Here is an 18,066-nt window from a genome sequence, read left to right on the forward strand (position 1 = left end):
TTTCCCAGGTGATTAATGAGGATGACATTGCATCTTTAAAACAAAATCGATAACAGTTCATCGAACAAACATTTCTGAAGCTCAGACTTTGTTAGATGGTGTGGAGATACAGAGTTATATAACCTCCTGCCACTGCCCTCAGGCATTCTGCAGTTTAGCTAAGGATGTATGGAGAAAGGACTTCTGAGGTGGATGGGATAAACTCTGGTGCCCTGAGCTTTCCGGGGCCAGCACACCACCTCTTACCAGCAGATCTCAACCTTGTCTACACATTAGACAAGGAGCAATTAAAACAGGGTCTCTGGGAGTAAGGACCAGGCATTAGTATTTTAGAGTTCCCCAGATGAGTCCAGTGTGAAGACAATGCTGTGAACAACAGTCCTAAGACAGCTTCTGTCCCACGGGATTCTGAGAGTCTGTCAAAGCAACAGAAGCTCCACACTGTTCTCACTCCTCCCACTGAAGGGGAGTCATTTTTCTCCTTTCTTCTGCCCTTACTATTGCCTCCAATCCCTTCAGTTCCAATTACACTACCCTACGTCCCTGGTTCTCTCTTTTCTCATATGAACTTCCTACTCAATGCGAGTCATGTGCTTAGGCAGGAAATAGAATCAAGGCACATCTCTAGAGGTCAGATTATTCGCTGATGGTAGGAAATACTAAAATGCAGGAGCAGAAGCTTCTTTTTCCACTCACTGACCCAGTACTGCTCTGCCCTCACTCTGTTTTATAAAGCAGTGAGTTGACAGTGATGAACACCACCTAGGATCCAATCAGGTGTTTAGAAGGGCTTGAAGGTTTTTGTTGACACACAATAACACTTCGTTGTCTTAGTTACTTGAAAAAGAATACAAATATATGATTATTGTCATGGGGTAAGATCTGTGATTCATTTAGCTTAGTGACCCCAACAGACCTGCTGTGGAAAGCATGGCTCTACTCCTTGTACTAACTTTGAACCCTTGGAAAACAGGGACAGACTTGTATTTTTTAGCATTAATATAGTGTTTTTATTACAGAGGGACTTTAGAAATATCTACTGAATGAATGAATGAAGTCAAATTTAATAGTTAGGAATGTGTCTACCCCTGCCCCCTCAAACATCTTGGTTCCAAAAGGACACTACCACACATTAATTTAATTTTTTTTAAAAAACGTGCTATGTACAAACAACATGTTTAAATAAACCCTGAATTTTAGAGCTGTGTTAGATTTACAGAATTATTAGGAAGATAGTACAGAGTTCCCATATACCCAATGCCCAGATATTATTAACATCTTACATTAGCATGACACATTTGTCCTGATTAATGAACCAGTATTAATACATTATTATTAACTGAAGTCCATGCTTTATTCAGATTTACTTAGGTTTCTTTCCTAGTGGACTTTTCCTGTTCCAGTTGTTCCCATCCAGGACAACACATTACATGTAGTTGTCATGTCTCCTTAGGCTCCTCTTGGCTGTGACAATTTCTCAGACTTTCCTTGTTTTTGATGACCCTGACAGTTTTGAGGATTACTCATTAGGTATTTTACAGAATGTCCCTCAACTGGGATTTGCCTGATGTTTTCATCATGGTTAGACTGGAGTTATGAATTTTGGGGAGGAAGACCTTAGAAGTAAAGTGCTATTCTTATCACATCATATCAATGGTACATACTATCAAACTTATCACACTGATTGATGTTAACCTTGCCGACCTGGCTTGAGATGGTGTTTATCAGGGTTTGCCACTGTAAAGTTGCTCTTTTTTTTCTCCCTTGTCATACTATACTCTTTGGAAGAAAGTCACTATGCACAGTCCACACTTAAGGTCAAAGTTGGCTATTCTAAGCCTCTTTTTTTTCCACATAAATTTTAGAATTAGTTTGTCAATATCTACAAAATAGTTACCTGGGATGTTGACTGGGATTGCGTTGAATCTACGAATCAAGTTTGGAAAATTGACATCTTAACGATACTGAGTCTTCCAATCTATGAGCACAGCATATCTTTCCATTTATTTATAACTTTTATTTTCTTCTTCTGTGTTTTATGGTATCTGCATGTAAGTCTCACACATATTTTGTTAGATTTTTACCTAAGCATTTAATTTGGGTAGTGTTATTATAAATAGTATTTTTTTTTAAATTTCAAAGTTCAATTTTTCATTTCTGGTATATAAGAAGGTAATTGACTTTTGTATATTAACCTTGTATCTTGCAACCCTGCTAAAATTGCTTATTAGTTCCAGGATTTTTTTTTTTTTTTACTTCTTTGCAATTTTCTACATAGACAGTCATATTATCTGTGAATAAAAATCATTTTATTTATTCCTTCCCAATCTGTATACATTTATTTCCATTTCTTATCTTATTACATTAGTTAGGATTTCTAGTACAGTGTTGAATAGAAGTGTAAGCGAGGCTATCCTTAACATGTTCTCAATTTTATGGGGAAATTGTCCATTTTCTCACTATTAAGTATGCTGTTAGCTGCAGGTATTTTGTAGATGTTCTTTATCAAATTGAAGATGTTTCCCTCTATTCCTAGTTTGCTGAAGGTTTTTAACATGAAGGTGTAGTATAAACAACGTTTCTTAAAAATTAAAGAAAAAAATCATACCTCCTTAAAAAATCAATTTGTTTTTCCTACTTTCAAGTTTTATTGATTTAAAATAAATAAAATATACTCGTATAACAGGGGAGAGATTATACAATGTGTAATTATATAAATATGGGTAGACATAGGTATACAGTTGCCCTAGGCATACATATTATATACTTGGTGATTGGAATGTGACCTGAATTTTGTAATATTACTTTTTCCACTTAAAGTTATATCATAGGCCATTTTCAATGTTTCTACACAGATTTCAAAATCATAGTTTTAAGTATCTCCAAATTCAATCTCTATAATTCACCCATTAATTCATTTCAAAGCATTTATTATGTATCCACTATATATGAGGTACTGTTTTGATGATAGAGATGCAAAAAATAAGACACAAATTCTACTTTTGGGTACCTCACAGTCATAGAAACAAATGCAGAATATCGTGTGTTCTAAGTTGCCTTGATGGCAATATGAGTGGAGAGTTTTGGCAGCTTGGAGGTTGAATGGGGCATTTAACTCAGTGGAGAGAACAAGAAATACTTCTCCAAAGAAGTGACATTTGATGTAACCTTTGAATGATAGATAGGAATTTTCCAAATGAAGAAGCAGTACTGTAGTGTTACAAAAGTTTAAAGTTGTGAAAGAGTCTGGAATGTTTCAACAACAATTTAATGACTCAGAAGCTTGAAGTTAACTAAATGAAGATAAAAAGGTAGATTGGAATAGATTGTGAAATATGCTGAGTTTCAAAATAAGAAATCTACTTTTCCAAATGGAATCAGTAGAGCCCATGAAGCAGTGGGGTGACAGGGTCTGCTTTGAATTTAGCAGGATACTTAAGGAGTAGTGTAGAAGGTAAATTCTGAATCATACTGAGATACCGTAATTTACTAAACTCTTTTCCTATTGGGGGAGGGGGGCATTTTAAGTGGTTTCTAATTAATAGGTATTTTAAATACTATAAAATGAATATCTCTATGCATTTGATTTTATATTATTTTGCAATTTTCCTTACAACAAATTTTTGTGAATAAGATTAAAATATCTTATTCAACTGTTTTTAAATGAATTTTGATGTATTTCATTAGTTTGTTATGCATTATGTAAATTTACTTCCTGTTTCTATATGTACCTTTCTCAATATAATTCAACATACGTCTATTAAATATCTACTAAGTGCTATTTATAATTTTATATGCTATAGGAAGGATCATGAATACAAGTAAAGGGGCTTACAATCTAGTTGGGGAGATAAGGAATAGACTATAAGACATTATGGAGGTCTTTGAATCCTAAGCTGAAAAACATACACTAGAGAAAATGGGGCAGTATCCAAAATTTTAATTAGGACAGAGATACAATCATACCCTAGAAAGAACATTTTGGTTGAAACAGGTAGGATAGATTAGAAGAGACTTGTAAAAACATCATTAGCAGCCAAAGGGAATGAGATCTTGAAGGATGGGGCAGAGAAATGGAAATGATCAATTCAGGATTCTGAAACTGAAAAATTCTTCTCTAAATATGGGAGGAAAATCATCTCTAATGTGGGCAAAGCCAGTGAACACTCTCCTTTGTGGCCATTTAATGTTCAACAATACCCAGCATCCAAATATCTATTTCTGGAATAAAAAGAGAAGAGGGGGTCCAAATTGGTTAAGGTAATTTTCCATAATCAAAACAGTTTTTAAAAAGTCTAATAGAGTTGAAAAGTCATGGTTTGTGATATCTCAGTGACAGGCTAATATAACAATCTGGGTAGATACTGCTTTATTTTATGTGATCACTACAACACTCCCATGAGGTAGTTATTAGAAGTTTTTGAGGAAGCAAAGAAGTTAAACTTGATGGGGGAAGAACAGTGAACTGGGGTTTGATATCAGCTAGATCAATGCTTCTCAGCTTTCAGATGCATCTGAAACTCTTGAGGACTTTGTTAAAAGGCAGGTTCCGATTCAGTAGGTCTGGGGTGGGGCCTGAGATTCTGCATTTCTAACAACCTCCCAAGTGATGCCCCTGCTGCTAGTCCACAGATCCTACTTTAGTAGGAGCAGTGCGTTCTCAAAATTACAGTGAATTTTGTTGGTCATTAAATGGTTCTGAGACCAATTCCAATGTGTGTGTGTGTGCGTGGGTGGCGGGTGGTCCCCAGACACCAGCAAACAATTCTCAACACTAGCAGGATGTCCAAGAATTCAACTCAATTCTGATGTCTATCTAACCAGAGACAGCGTCATATTCCACAGATTGAGGGCTCAGTTCTACAAGACTGCCCCCTCGAACCCACTTCAGACACCAGTCATAAGCCCAAGTTATTACCTGGGCTTCTGACCAACCAGCTACAGATTGGAGGTTCCAACGACCCCGTCCTTGGATTTGGACTTCAGGTGACAGTCTCAGGTCCAGGTTGTTTGTTACCTATACCTCTGACCAACTGACTATAAATCAGAAATTCCCACGACCCCCCATCCCCTCCCCTTGGGTTTGATTAATTTGCTAGGGCAGCTCACACAACACAGGAAACCCATTTACTCACTAGGTTACCGGTTTGTAATAAAAGAATATAATTTAGGAACAGGCAAATGAAAGAGATACATAGGGAAAAGGACACTGAGCTTCCATACACTCTCCAGGCACACCGCTCTCCCCTAATCTCTTCGGTTCACCAACCTGGAAGCTCCCTGAACCCCATTCTTTTAGGTTATTATAGAGGCTTCATGACATAGGCATGATTGATTAAATCATTGGGCATTGGCTATTGATTCAACTTCCAGCCCCTGTCCCCTCCCCAGAGATCAAGGGATAGGCAACTGAAAGTTACAACCCTCTAATCACAGGGTTTGCTCCATTGGCAACCATCCCCCATCCTTAGTTGCTTTCTAAAAGTCAGCATATTAACATAACAAAGGGCACTTTTTATCCCTCTCAACACTTAGGAAACTAGGAGAGTTTTGGGAGCTTTGAGCTAAGAACTGTGGAGAAAGACCAGATATATATGAGAAATATATTTTGACCATCTGGATGACCAAATATATATTTCCTATAAATCACAATGTTGCAGGCATTTAGCTTATTTCATTTTTATGTTATAAATAATGCTATCATTAACATCCTTTAACATAAATCTTTGTCTACAATGCTGAATCTTTCTTTAAAAGGCTAAGTTGCAAGGGTTTCATATTCTTGCCACACTGCTGTCCAGAAAACATTGTACAAAGATCTCATTTCACCTCATTTTTGCTAACACTGAGTAATTGTCTTTTAATTTAGTAAAAACGAGGTAAAATGGGAACACATAGTGGACAGAATATAAGTTAGTACAGTGTTTCCTGGAGAACAATGTGGCAAGTGTATGAAACTCTTGAAACTTCCCTAAGCTTTGAAATATATATACTATTTAAAAGACTATTACTCAGATGGGCAGTTCTCACTTGGAGTCTTATGTCATGGCACTCAGGTGACAGCTGGGACTGGACGTGTGCTGTGACCTCTCTGCTCACATATTTAGAACGTCAGCTGGGATAACTAGAACTTCTGGGGGCTAGCTGCACATCTCTCTATCCCAAACATGCTCTTCATGTGGCTAGCTCGGGCTTCCTCACAGGATGGTGGTCTCAGGGTAGCTGGACTTCTTACGTGGCTGCTGACTTCCACCAGAGCAAGCTTTCTAAGAGACCCAGACAGAAGATGCAAGACTACCTATCACTTAGTCTTGGAAGCCATTCAGTATCATTCCAACTGCATGCTCTTGGTCAAAAGCAAGTCATAAAGACAATTTAGATTCAAGGGGAAGAGACTGCATGAAGGCACAAATACTGGGAGATGTGAAGGGTTGTGGGGAGGGGACTTTTCTTTAATTGACATTTCTTTCAGAAAACATTTTCAAATGTTTGTTGGCTGTTTATAAACCATGACCTTAATTCTCAAGTTGCTATGAATGCTTTTTATTTACTGCAGGAAGAACCTGAAGAAGGAAGGGCCAGTATTTACAAGTCACTGATTATCAACACTTCTAAGGAGATGATGTGCTTCAGTGACTATCCCATCCCAGATCACTATCCTAACTTCATGCACAACTCCCAGGTCCTGGAGTATTTCAGGATGTATGCCAAAGAATTTGACCTTCTAAAGTACATTCGATTTAAGGTAGAGAATTTCGTGGGTATCTCTGTGTTCAGAGTTTCAAGTAAATGAATAACTGTTCTCATTTACCAGTGCTTATGTATAGATTGGTTTGATATGCTCATGTATCTATCCTATCCAGACAGATTCTACTCTATGTCTTCTTTGTGTCTGAAAATATTCATGGAAAGGTCCCTCTTCTATATATTTTGACTGCAGATCCAGGAAGCCACCTTCATTTCATTGCCTTCATTCTATATCATTTGATTACAATAAAACAATGAAGGGAACTGACAGGTATGGGAACTTTAAAACCTTCTGGTTCCACCACTTGTTCCACAACTTGTTGCTTAGCCCTTTCATAGTTTCTGAAGTACTTTCCAGTGCATTATTTATGTGATCACAACAACCCAGTGAAGTAGGTATTGAAAAGTTATGAGAGAACAAATAAGTTAACTCTGGTGTAGAGGGAGGAACATTGAATTGGGAAACAAAAACTTGAATTCTAGTCTTTGCTCTACCACTAATCAACTTGTGACTTCAGACAAGTAAGTTCCTCAATGTTGATGTGTCTTAAGTTTATTTGTAAAACAAGATGATTGTACTAGATCACGTCAGTGATTCCTTCCTGCTATAAAGTCTTCCACGTTATTTCTATCATTCTAAACCACGACCATAAAATAATCGATATTTCTAACAGCTGGCAAAAAGCTGAAATCTTCTACCTTCTGATCATTCTACTAAATCATGACTCTTTCTCTTTAACAACAAAATTAAAATGGCAATATCCAGTGATGACTTACAAAGTCAGTCATTTACAGCCTAGTGGTCCTTCTCTTCACTTCTTTAAACACTTATTGAACAGGTTTGTTACCATACTAAGCAGTGAAGACACAAAAACAAAAAAAAAAAACCAGTGATTTCACAGTCTAGTTAAGGAGATAGAATAATGAAAAGAAATTTCATTGTAAACATAATTATAAAAATAAAGAGCTACAGAGTGATAAATGCCACTGAAATCTATACATTGCAGCTCAGAGGAGGGACACAGCCCATCAGGGCATGAGGCATCAGGCACCTGGGAATTTTTCTTAGAGGAGATAATACCAAGCTAAATGTTGAAGGGTGAGTATCTCCAAATGAAGAAAGAGTAAAAGGATGATCCAGGCAGAAGCACCAGCTTGTGTAAAAATAAGAACATGATAGAGAGGAACTATAAATAGTATAGGATGTCTCAGGTATACAAGAGGGGTATCTCTACTAGTCAACCAAGACATTATGGTCATAAACCCTAGAAGCACAGGAACACATTTTTAATGTTTCCTTAAGCTGGGTAGAGTAACCCATATTTATGATTATTTTTTAAAGCTAAAAATTGTGCCACTGACTATCCCACCTCACACCTCCTTTCTTTATAGTTACTTGTAAAATGGGCATTTATGGGAGTCAAAGAGAGGTTCATTTACATAAAATATGAGCCACTGAGATGTTTTTCTACTCTATTAGGAAAGGGAGCCCTCTAGCTCAGTCACAAGTTTAAGGCCAGACAGTGAGAACAGGACTTGAGGTAAGAAGGCATCAGAGTCTCAGGATGTCTGGGGATATGGGGAGGAATAGGCATTTAGTGCATGGAGTGTCTCAGAAACACAAGAGAAGCCCAAACTTTATTCAAGTATCACATTGCCTTAGGGTATGGTCCAAGAGAACTAGTAATTTGCACTGTTCTAGAAGCAGAGGAGAGTGCAACATTAGTCTGCCAATTCTATGTTTTACTTAGCTTGCCTCATGGAAGTTTTCTCACTCTGACCACAGCCCCAAACAAAAAAGTTCTGATTTGTGGAGTATGAAAACCAAATACCCCTGCATGAGGCCTGTTATGTGGTATCCGCCCTTTGTTTACCCTCTGCAAGGAGAGTCCTGTCAGGGAAGATGTCCACTATATAGGCTGTGGTTATAGTCTCCTGTGGCTACCCCTTTTCTTTTTAGACCACCGTGTGCTGTGTGAAGAAGCAGCCTGATTTCTCCACTTCAGGCCAATGGGAGGTGCTCACGGAATCTGAAGGGAAAAAGGAGGTGAATGTCTTCGATGGAGTTATGGTTTGCACTGGCCATCACACCAATGCTTACTTACCCTTGGAAACCTTCCCTGGTAAGTAGCCTACCAGGAAGGAAGACACTTGAACTATGCCTGTGACCTGATCCCTAAAGAATGGGAGGACTGTGGTCTGAGTGATTCCTACCTTGGGATGAAATAAGGCTTATCTTAATTCTGCATATTCTCCTGAAAGATGTTGGGGTAACTTGTATTAATGCTATTTAGGATGTAGCGATAACAGTAATTTGGGGGACTAGAGGAAAATTAGAAGGTTCTATATTTAGTTTTACAATAATTTTAGTTTTTTTAAGGATAAAAAGTTGATCCGCATTAGATTGAATGAGGCCTTTTTTTCTTTTTAAATTTTTATTGGTGAACAGTTGATTTTAAATGTTGTGTAAGGGCTTCCCTGGTGGCGCAGTGGTTGAGAATCTGCCTGCCAATGCAGGGAACACGGGTTCGTGCCCCGGTCCGCGAAGATCCCACATGCCGCGGAGCGGGTAGGCCCGTGAGCCACAACTACTGAGCCTGCGCGTCTGGAGCCTGTGCTCCGCAAGGGGAGAGGCCGCGACAGTGAGAGGCCCGCGCACCGCGATGAAGAGTGGCGCCCTCTCGCCGCAACTGGAGAAAGCCCTCGCACAGAAACGAAGACCCAACACAGCCAAAAATAAATAAATTTATTTTTTTAAAAAATGTTGTGTTAGTTTCTGCTGTACAGCAAAGTGAATTCATTATACATATACATATATCCACTCTTTTTTAGATTCTTTTCTCATATAGCTCATTACAGAGTACTAAGAAGAGTTCCCTGCGCTATACAGTAGGTACCTATTAGTTATCTATTTTATATATAGTAGTGTGTGTATATGTCAATCCCAGTCTACCAGTTTAGGCATCCCCCCCACCTTTCCCCCCTGGTAACCATAAGTTTGTTTTCTACCTCTGTGAGTCTATTTCTGTTTTTTTTAATTTTTCTTTATTTTTTTATTTATGGCTGTGTTGGGTCTTCGTTTTGTGCGAGGGCTTTCTCTAGTTGTGGCAAGCGGGGACCACTCTTCATCACGGTGCGCGGGCCTCTCACTATCGCGGCCTCTCTTGTTGCGGAGCACAGGCTCCAGACGTGCAGGCTCAATAATTGTGGCTCACGGACCCAGTTGCTCCGCGGCATGTGGGATCTTCCCAGACTAGGGCTCGAACCCGTGTCCCCTGCATTGGCAGGCAGATTCTCAACCACTGTGCCACCAGGGAAGCCCCTATTTCTGTTTTCTAAATAAGTTCATTTGTACCATTTTTTTAGATTCCACATATAAGCGATATCATATATTCGTCTTTCTCCGACTTACTTCACTCAATATGACAATCTCTAGGTCCATCCATGTTGCTGCAAATGACATTATTTTGCTCTTTTTTATTGATGAGTAATATTCCATTGTATATTTTTACCACATCTTCTTCAACCTGAATGAGGGCTTTTTTAGCAATTGAGGAAACAAACAGAAACACTGAGCTTCTAAGGAAGAAAATAAAGCTTAAAGAAAGAGTTTAATTACAGTCTTTGACCTGGATTTTCATTTTTTGGGGAAAAAAGCACTCTATGTATAGTTTAGAGTATATAAGAACATATATACTCCAATTGGAATGTAAGTAGGTATTTACAGATGATGAAAAGAGGGGGTGGGGGATGGGCAAAATAGGTGAAGGGGATTAAGAGATACAAACTACCAGTTATAAAATAAATCAGTCACACAGTTGTAATATACAGCACAAGGAATATAGTCAAAATACTGTAATATTGTAATAACTTTGTATGTTGCATAATCTATATAAATATCAAGTTACTATGTTGTACATCAAAAACTGATATAATATTATGTCAACTATACTTCAATTAAAAAAAAATAAACAGGATGAAAAGACAAAAGCGAATGGAGATTTTCTGAAGCAGTTTGGATTTGTGAGTCCACAGGTCCAAAATACTAACAGATCCTGAGTTAAGCAGACTACTTATGATAAGGAAATCACAAGGTTCCACTCTTAGGCTATGGGAAAAGGAAACAGGCAAAATATTCAGAAAGGTAAGAGTGCACCTGAGTAAAAGCAGAACATACAGAGAATATATGCATAAACTCTACACACTGCAAAAAAATGAATGATTTAACAAATGATATCAGATAAACCATCACCCAATAATTATTTTCCCTTCTCTTGCAGGAATTGAGAAGTTCAAAGGACAATACTTCCATAGTCGAGATTATAAGAATTCAGAGAGTTTCACTGGAAAGAGAGTCATTATAATTGGCATTGGGAATTCTGGAGGCGATCTGGCTGTGGAAGTTAGCCATACAGCCAAGCAGGTTTGAATTAGTAAATTATTTACTTTGCTTCACCAAGGAAGCTGCAGGTGGACCCAGCAGAGTGTATGGATACCTGCACACAGCCCATCAGTGCCAATGGCAAATGCAGGGCTTGGTTTCACTGCCTCAGTTGGCAACATTATGATTGATGATGTGATGGAGCCAAGGTTACAAATTAGAGTCTCATCATTCATTTGGCCTCACACTAAGGAATTTGGTCATGACCACAGACTGTGCTCATAACCTCACTCAGCTGTCTCTTCAGAATGTGCCTCTGGCTCTGAAGAAGACCAAGTGACTGCTGGGAGAGCTTGTTAGAATGCAGCATTTGGAGTGTGGATCACCTGTTGGCCAGCAGAAGTGCTATGCTCTTATCTGAAGGAAAGTGTACTCAGTCATTGAAAGCTTTTCACTCATAAGATGGTGGGGGAATTTTCCTCTTCACTCTTCATCACTCCCCGAATGGAAAAAAGAAGTCTAATCCTTCTACAGACAACATGGTTATCAGTATGAAAAGCATCCACACTGTAGCACATGCAAGCAGCTCTCCCCAGCCTTTGCATACCATTAGGTAACACAGAATAACATTCACTCTGAAGCAATTTCTATGACCTTGAGGTTTTTTGGTTTGTTTGTTCTGTTTTTTGTATCATAGCTTTTGAACTGGGAAAAAAGTATCTTAATTATAAATTCCTAGAAAAAGACATCATTGATATATTTTGTTATTTACATCTTTATTGAATTGTAACTTTGTTGGCAATAAGTAAATGTCTGGCTGTTCTTCAGTAATTTTAATTAAGCTGTGCTTCTCCACAAATTGTTTTTAAATTATTATTATTATTATTTTTTTTTAGGGTTGGCATTTACTTTATTTTTATTTATTTATTTTTTTAACATCTTTATTGGAGTATAATTGCTTTACAATGGTGTGTTAGTTTCTGCTGTATAACAAAGTGAACCAGCTATACATATACATATATCCCCATATCTCTTCCGTCTTACATCTCCCTCCCTCCCGCCCTCCCTATCCCACCTCAAATAGAAGTTTAATGCCACAACTTTGTGAAATGAACTTTACCCACAAATTCCATTCAATAACACTTCTTCTCAGGTCTATCCCCATCTATCCCCACAAAACTGATTTCATATATTACTCCATGAATTAATTCAACAAGCATTTATTAGGAAATAGGTATATAAACAATAAAGGGTAAAAATATATGTGGGTGCTATGATAAAAGAATGTACAAGGTATGTGGTGGGGACCGAAGGCATGAGCTTTCTTTAATACCGTTGGCTTGTTAAATGGTCAGTTATAGAGGAGCTGGGCCTTACAAGCACTGAGGAATTGTAAATTGCCAAAGAACAAGGCAGCAAGAGCGGGTGGAGGTAAGGTGGTTGTGTCTGAGAAAGCTTTGTGACCTATGTATTATTGCCACTATTTTATACATAGATAACTTTTTAACTGAAGCTCTGAGCATTTACATTACTCGTAACCGATACTAAAAAAGTTATACACACTGCACACAAAACCATTTGATTTCTAAGACTACACACAGGCTCTTTCAATGGTGACACGTAAAAGTGCTTATTTATGATAGCAGTTAAGGTCACCATCGGTGAGAATATATTTATGAAGTACATGATTATCCCTCTGTAGACAGGTCACCTTTTAACATGAGGGCTTAGACAAAAGACCATAAAACAATGGTCTTATATAGCTTACAACCCTGGAAACTATCTCCAGCGAGTTTTATAATATAGAGAAAGTGATGCTTTTGCCAGGTAGTTGAATACCAAACTTTTATTAAGTGGACTTTAGCCAGCAGATAACACAGAAAGACGGACCAGCTCCCTGTGGTTCTACTTGCAATCTTCAGTTTTTCCCTTAAATCATCAATGAAACATTACTTAAGGACAGGCTTTGGAGTCAGTTAGACTTAGGTTGGAAATTCAGCTCTACCATTTAGTAGCTATATGATCTCAGGCAAGTTATTCGTCCTCTCCATGCTTCTCATCCATAAAATGGACATAACAATACCTACCTCAAGAGGTTGTTGTATTGATCAAATAAAAATATAGATAAAGGACCTAGTACAGTGACTGACAGTTTACAATCCTCAATAAAAGGAAGTGATGCTGATGATAGGCTGGGGACTAAAGGGTGTATATGCTCTACCTCCCACCTTGAAGAAAACACATTTGGAAAGATAAAAGATAAGAATATATAATATTAAATATCAATATAAATGATAAGTTTTTTCTATTACTGCAAACAATGTCAAAGGCAAAAAAAAAAAGACAGAAGATTTCAGATCAAATGATGTCCAGTTGCTTTCAGCTTTACTGTTCCATGATTTTAAATGAGTTGGACAGGTGACAAGTGCTAGAGAAGTTCAGAAGATGGGGAGAAAATTATCAGCCAGAACGGTCAGTAGTGTCTTCATGGAGGAGGGAGACTTGATCTGGATCTTAAAAATGAATAGGCTTTGGAGAATGAAGGGGATAGGGGGCTTTTCAGGGAGGCATAATGACATTAAACAGAAATGCACTGGTAGTTCAGAGCAAGACATAGTCTTGGTCAGTGACTACACCAATTTAATTGTAAGCTTAGTGTTTGAGAAGAAAATGGCAGGAAATTTAAATCTATATATATTGGCAGGGAATAAAAAGCCAGACTAATCAGTTTGAAATTCATCTTGAAGAAAATGGGTTCCCATTCCTTCAGAGAAATGAGTCAGAGAATGGCAAAAACAAACATTTTTTCCCCATGCCTCAGGTTTTCCTCAGCACCAGAAGAGGGGCTTGGATCTTCAATCGTGTCGGAGACTATGGATATCCTTTTGATGTGTTATACTCTTCTCGATTTCAATATTTTATGAAGAAGATTTGTGGTCAATCATTAGCAAATATATTTTTGGAAAAAAAGATGAACCAAAGGTTTGATCATGAAATATTTGGCCTGAAGCCTAAACACAGGTATGTTCCCAGGCTGGGAGGTGGGCAGTAACAGCCAAGGCAAAGAATAAGGACTGTTCACATAGGCTAATAGTATAGCTACCTCTATCTGTACTTTAAGCAAATCCACAGAATCTGAGATTAGATTTCTACCTTTCCCCCACAGAAGTCCAAGATCTACTGGTCTATAATTTTCAGGCTATAATTCTCCTTGGCATTAACCATTTTATCATTCCCCGAGGTACCAGTTCTTTTTACATGATGCCCAATAGCAACAACAAAATGGTAGTAGCAGGCAATGTATCATTCATTCATTCATCCAACAAACAACTGAGCATCTGTTATGAGCCAAGCATTACACTGGCATGAGAATACTGAGACTAAAGACCTAATAGTAATAGTAATACTAATAATAACACCGTACCTTTTTGAGGACTTAATATAAGACAAGCATGGTTTTAAATGAGTTACACGCATTATCTCATTTAATCCTCACAACAGTGCTATAGGTGGGTACTATTTTGATCTCCATTTTGCAGATATAAAAACTGACACTTAGAGAAACTAATTTGCCCAAGATCACACAAGTAATAAATGACAGACTCGAGAAATGGATATTTCCTTTAATACTCTAACAAGAAGACAAACAATAGACTATGATAAAGAAATGCATGGAGTGCTATGAGAGTAAGAAGGATGGGAGTTCTCACACAGCCTAGAAGGTAGACTGTGACAGCATTTCTAGAAGCTGATTTTAATGCTGTTTTCCCCTCCAGCTTTTAAATTTTTTAATGTTTAGATTTACTTGCTATAAAGTAGTAAGTACAATGAGCACCCATATACCCTTCACTTAGATTCACCTATTATTCACAGTTTACTATATTTGCTTTTTCCCTCTCCCTCTCTCTGGAGATAGACAGATCCATACATATATAGCATCCATATATACATACATATATTCATAATTTTTTTCTGAAACATTTGAGAGTAAGCTGCAGTCAATACGACACTTTACCCTACATTCTTTAGCATATATTGCCTAAGAAAAAGGGCATCCTTCTACATAAACATAATTATCACACTTAGTAAATTTAACATTGATAAAATGCCATTATCTAATATAATGCATATTCACATTTTCCAAATTGTTTCAATAATATTTGTAGCTTATTTATTTATTTTTTTGGCCACACTGCATTGCTTAAAGTTTGGAGTCCTAACAACTGGAATGCCAGGGAATTACCTGTAGCTTTTAGAGTTTTAAGTCCAGGGTCCTGTAAGGTATTACACCATTGTATTTACTTGTCATATCTCTTTAATCTCTCTTAATCTGAAATAAATCTCCATTTTCTTGACATGGATTTTTGTTTTTTTTAAGAATTCAAGACATTTGTTTTGCAGAAAGTCTCTAAATTTGGACTTTCATAGTTGTTCTTCCTCTATTATATTTAGGTTAAACAATTTTGGTGTGAATATTCATAGGTTATGTTGTGCCTTCTTGGTGGATCACATCAGGAGCCATATGATAGCAGTTTATTGCATATTAATGATGTAAAATTTGTCAACTTGGATTAGGTGGTCTACCAGGTTTCTCTTTTGTAAAGATTTTTTTTCCTTTCAAACTAACCAGTGGGGTGATACTTTGAGACTGTGTTCCCCAACCTTTCAGCCATTTATTTCACCCAATTATGGAAACTGTAGCATCCATAACTTTGGTGATCACAAAATAAATTGAGGCTTTATGGAATAATAAGACATAGTCAAACAAACAGGGTAAGGAAGTAGCATTCTAATTATAAATACAAGGTCTTGGAATAGCAAAAAATACATAATGCTCTGAGGCTGCACATAGTTTGGTTTGGCTGGACTATAGGCGAAGATGGAAGAGTAACTGAGTACATCTCCTTGTTCACTGGGCAGATACATGAAAATGTTTGTATGCTCTGCTAAACAAAAAGTTTAGAATGAAGACAGCCCATAGTCATTGAAAGATTTTAAGCAAGTGAGTGACATAATAATAAATATATTTTGGAACAATCACTCCAAAAATGATGTAGAAGATAGATTGAAAGGGGATGGAGCAGGAGGCCCTAAAAGACAGCTGTAATGGCCCAGGTGAAACAGAATAAGTAAAACTATTCTGGGGATGTTAAGAGGAGAAAGGGTGGCCTTGGTGACCAGATGTAAGACTCACAGTTTTGTGGCTTGGGCAACAATGTGGATGGTGGTACTGTTAGTGAACAGGAGTAAGTTTGGAGAGAAAGATGAAATGATGAGGTTGGAATGAGAACAGAATCTGTACCTAAAGGTTTGAGTCAAAGAATTACTAAATGCAGCAAACAAGTAATACTGTTTAAACATATGTTGTTCCTAAGAAGAGGCCAGCTCTGTCTGAACATGATGGGCTGAGGATTCTCAGAGTCTGTTAACACAGGATCCAAGTATTCACACTGCTTTTAGAAAGGTCCAAGATTCTGCACCTTATCCTATGTTATTTCGAGGAAACACTACTTACCATGCCTAGAGTATCTCAAGGGAGTTCATAAAAAACCATTTGATATAAATCCTAAAATCCTAGGCTGTGTGACCTTGGGCAAGCCACTTAACTTCTTTAGGCCTCAGTTTCCTCATCTATAAGACCTGGATAATGACAACTGTCCTGCCTCCTTCGTTGGGTTTGCGTGAGACTCAAATACGTTAATGTATGTAAAATCAATTTATAACTGTAAGTCACTATATGCGTGTAATTTATTACACCTTTTGGAAAATGATGGTCCAAGCCTAGCTCTTGGGCCTTTGAAGAGGAAAAGAGACTCAACAGAATGTTGATAGTCCAGTTCTGCAGATTTCTTGATATATGGATAGAAGCTACTAGACTGTGGCCTTATCATATCACTGAGAGCATTATTAGTCCTTGAGAAGCCATGCACGTACTCATCAAATAAAATAATTCTTCCCTCACTTCTCCAACATCTTCTCTTTAAATGTCATCCAGGGTCCAACTTATACTCTGAGATCCTTATCTTTATCAAGCTGGTATACATTAGACCTTTCCCAAATTTCATGAATAAAGGGAGACTACTAGCATATTGATTAACCACCTCAATCAAAATAGAATTTTACTTACATGGTAATGATCGTTCCCTCTCATGATCTCTCTTGATTTCTCCTTCTTTATCGTCATTCACAGAGCTCTGAGTCAGCATCCAACGGTAAATGACTTTCTGCCAAATTGTATAATTTCTGGCTTGGTGAAGGTGAAATCAAACGTGAAGGAATTCACAGAGACAGCGGCCATATTTGAGGATGGCTCCAGGGAAGATGACATTGATGCTGTTATCTTTGCTACAGGCTATAGCTTTGCCTTTCCTTTTCTTGAAGATTCTGTCAAAGTAGTCAAAAACAAGATATCTCTGTATAAGAAGGTCTTCCCTCCTAACCTAGAAAAGCCAACTCTTGCAATCATAGGCTTGATCCAGCCCTTGGGTGCCATTATGCCCATTTCAGAGCTCCAAGGACGCTGGGTCACTCAAGTATTTAAAGGTAAGTGACCATGCAAGATGACTACCTAATTACTTAGTGGCTTGTTTAATTATGTTTATGTTCTTGCTTATAAATAGCTGAGACAGTATGTATGATTGTAACAGTGCCTGGCACAAAATTAGTGCTCAAAAATTAATTTTTGAGGGAATATAAAGTAGTAATTTATAACCATGGACATATAGCAGAATCTACTAGAAAGTTTTCTGAAAATAGGCATGTTTTGCCTGGTGGTGTTTATTTAATGTCTCGGGTGGGGCTGACATAAGATTGTTGAGAAAATATTCCCCAGGTGATTCCAACGTGCACTCCAGATTAAAATCCACTCATCTAGATTTTAGACAACTGATACATATTTGTGAAGCAAAAGAATTTAATCTTCTTTCATTATAGTTAGA

General features: G+C 37.6%; 1 protein-coding gene across 5 annotated transcripts in view; it reads left to right on the forward strand.

Annotated features, from left to right (window-relative positions):
* Positions 1-18,066, forward strand: part of FMO5 (flavin containing dimethylaniline monoxygenase 5) — a 254,114-nt gene that overhangs the window by 219,155 nt on the left and 16,893 nt on the right. For 4 of the 5 annotated variants that reach the window (XM_082367579.1, XM_082367577.1, XM_082367578.1 and 1 more), the window contains 5 exons: positions 6,557-6,745; positions 8,708-8,870; positions 11,028-11,170; positions 13,950-14,149; positions 17,319-17,671. In XM_082367579.1, coding sequence (XP_082223705.1) covers positions 6,557-6,745; positions 8,708-8,870; positions 11,028-11,170; positions 13,950-14,149; positions 17,319-17,671 — 1,048 coding nt within the window. The remainder of the gene's footprint in view (positions 1-6,556; positions 6,746-8,707; positions 8,871-11,027; positions 11,171-13,949; positions 14,150-17,318; positions 17,672-18,066) is intronic. The other variant, XM_082367581.1, reaches the window with a different exon arrangement.

Source organism: Balaenoptera borealis (genome assembly GCF_965194805.1).
Source record: "Balaenoptera borealis genome assembly, chromosome: 1".
NCBI lineage: Eukaryota > Metazoa > Chordata > Mammalia > Artiodactyla > Balaenopteridae > Balaenoptera > Balaenoptera borealis.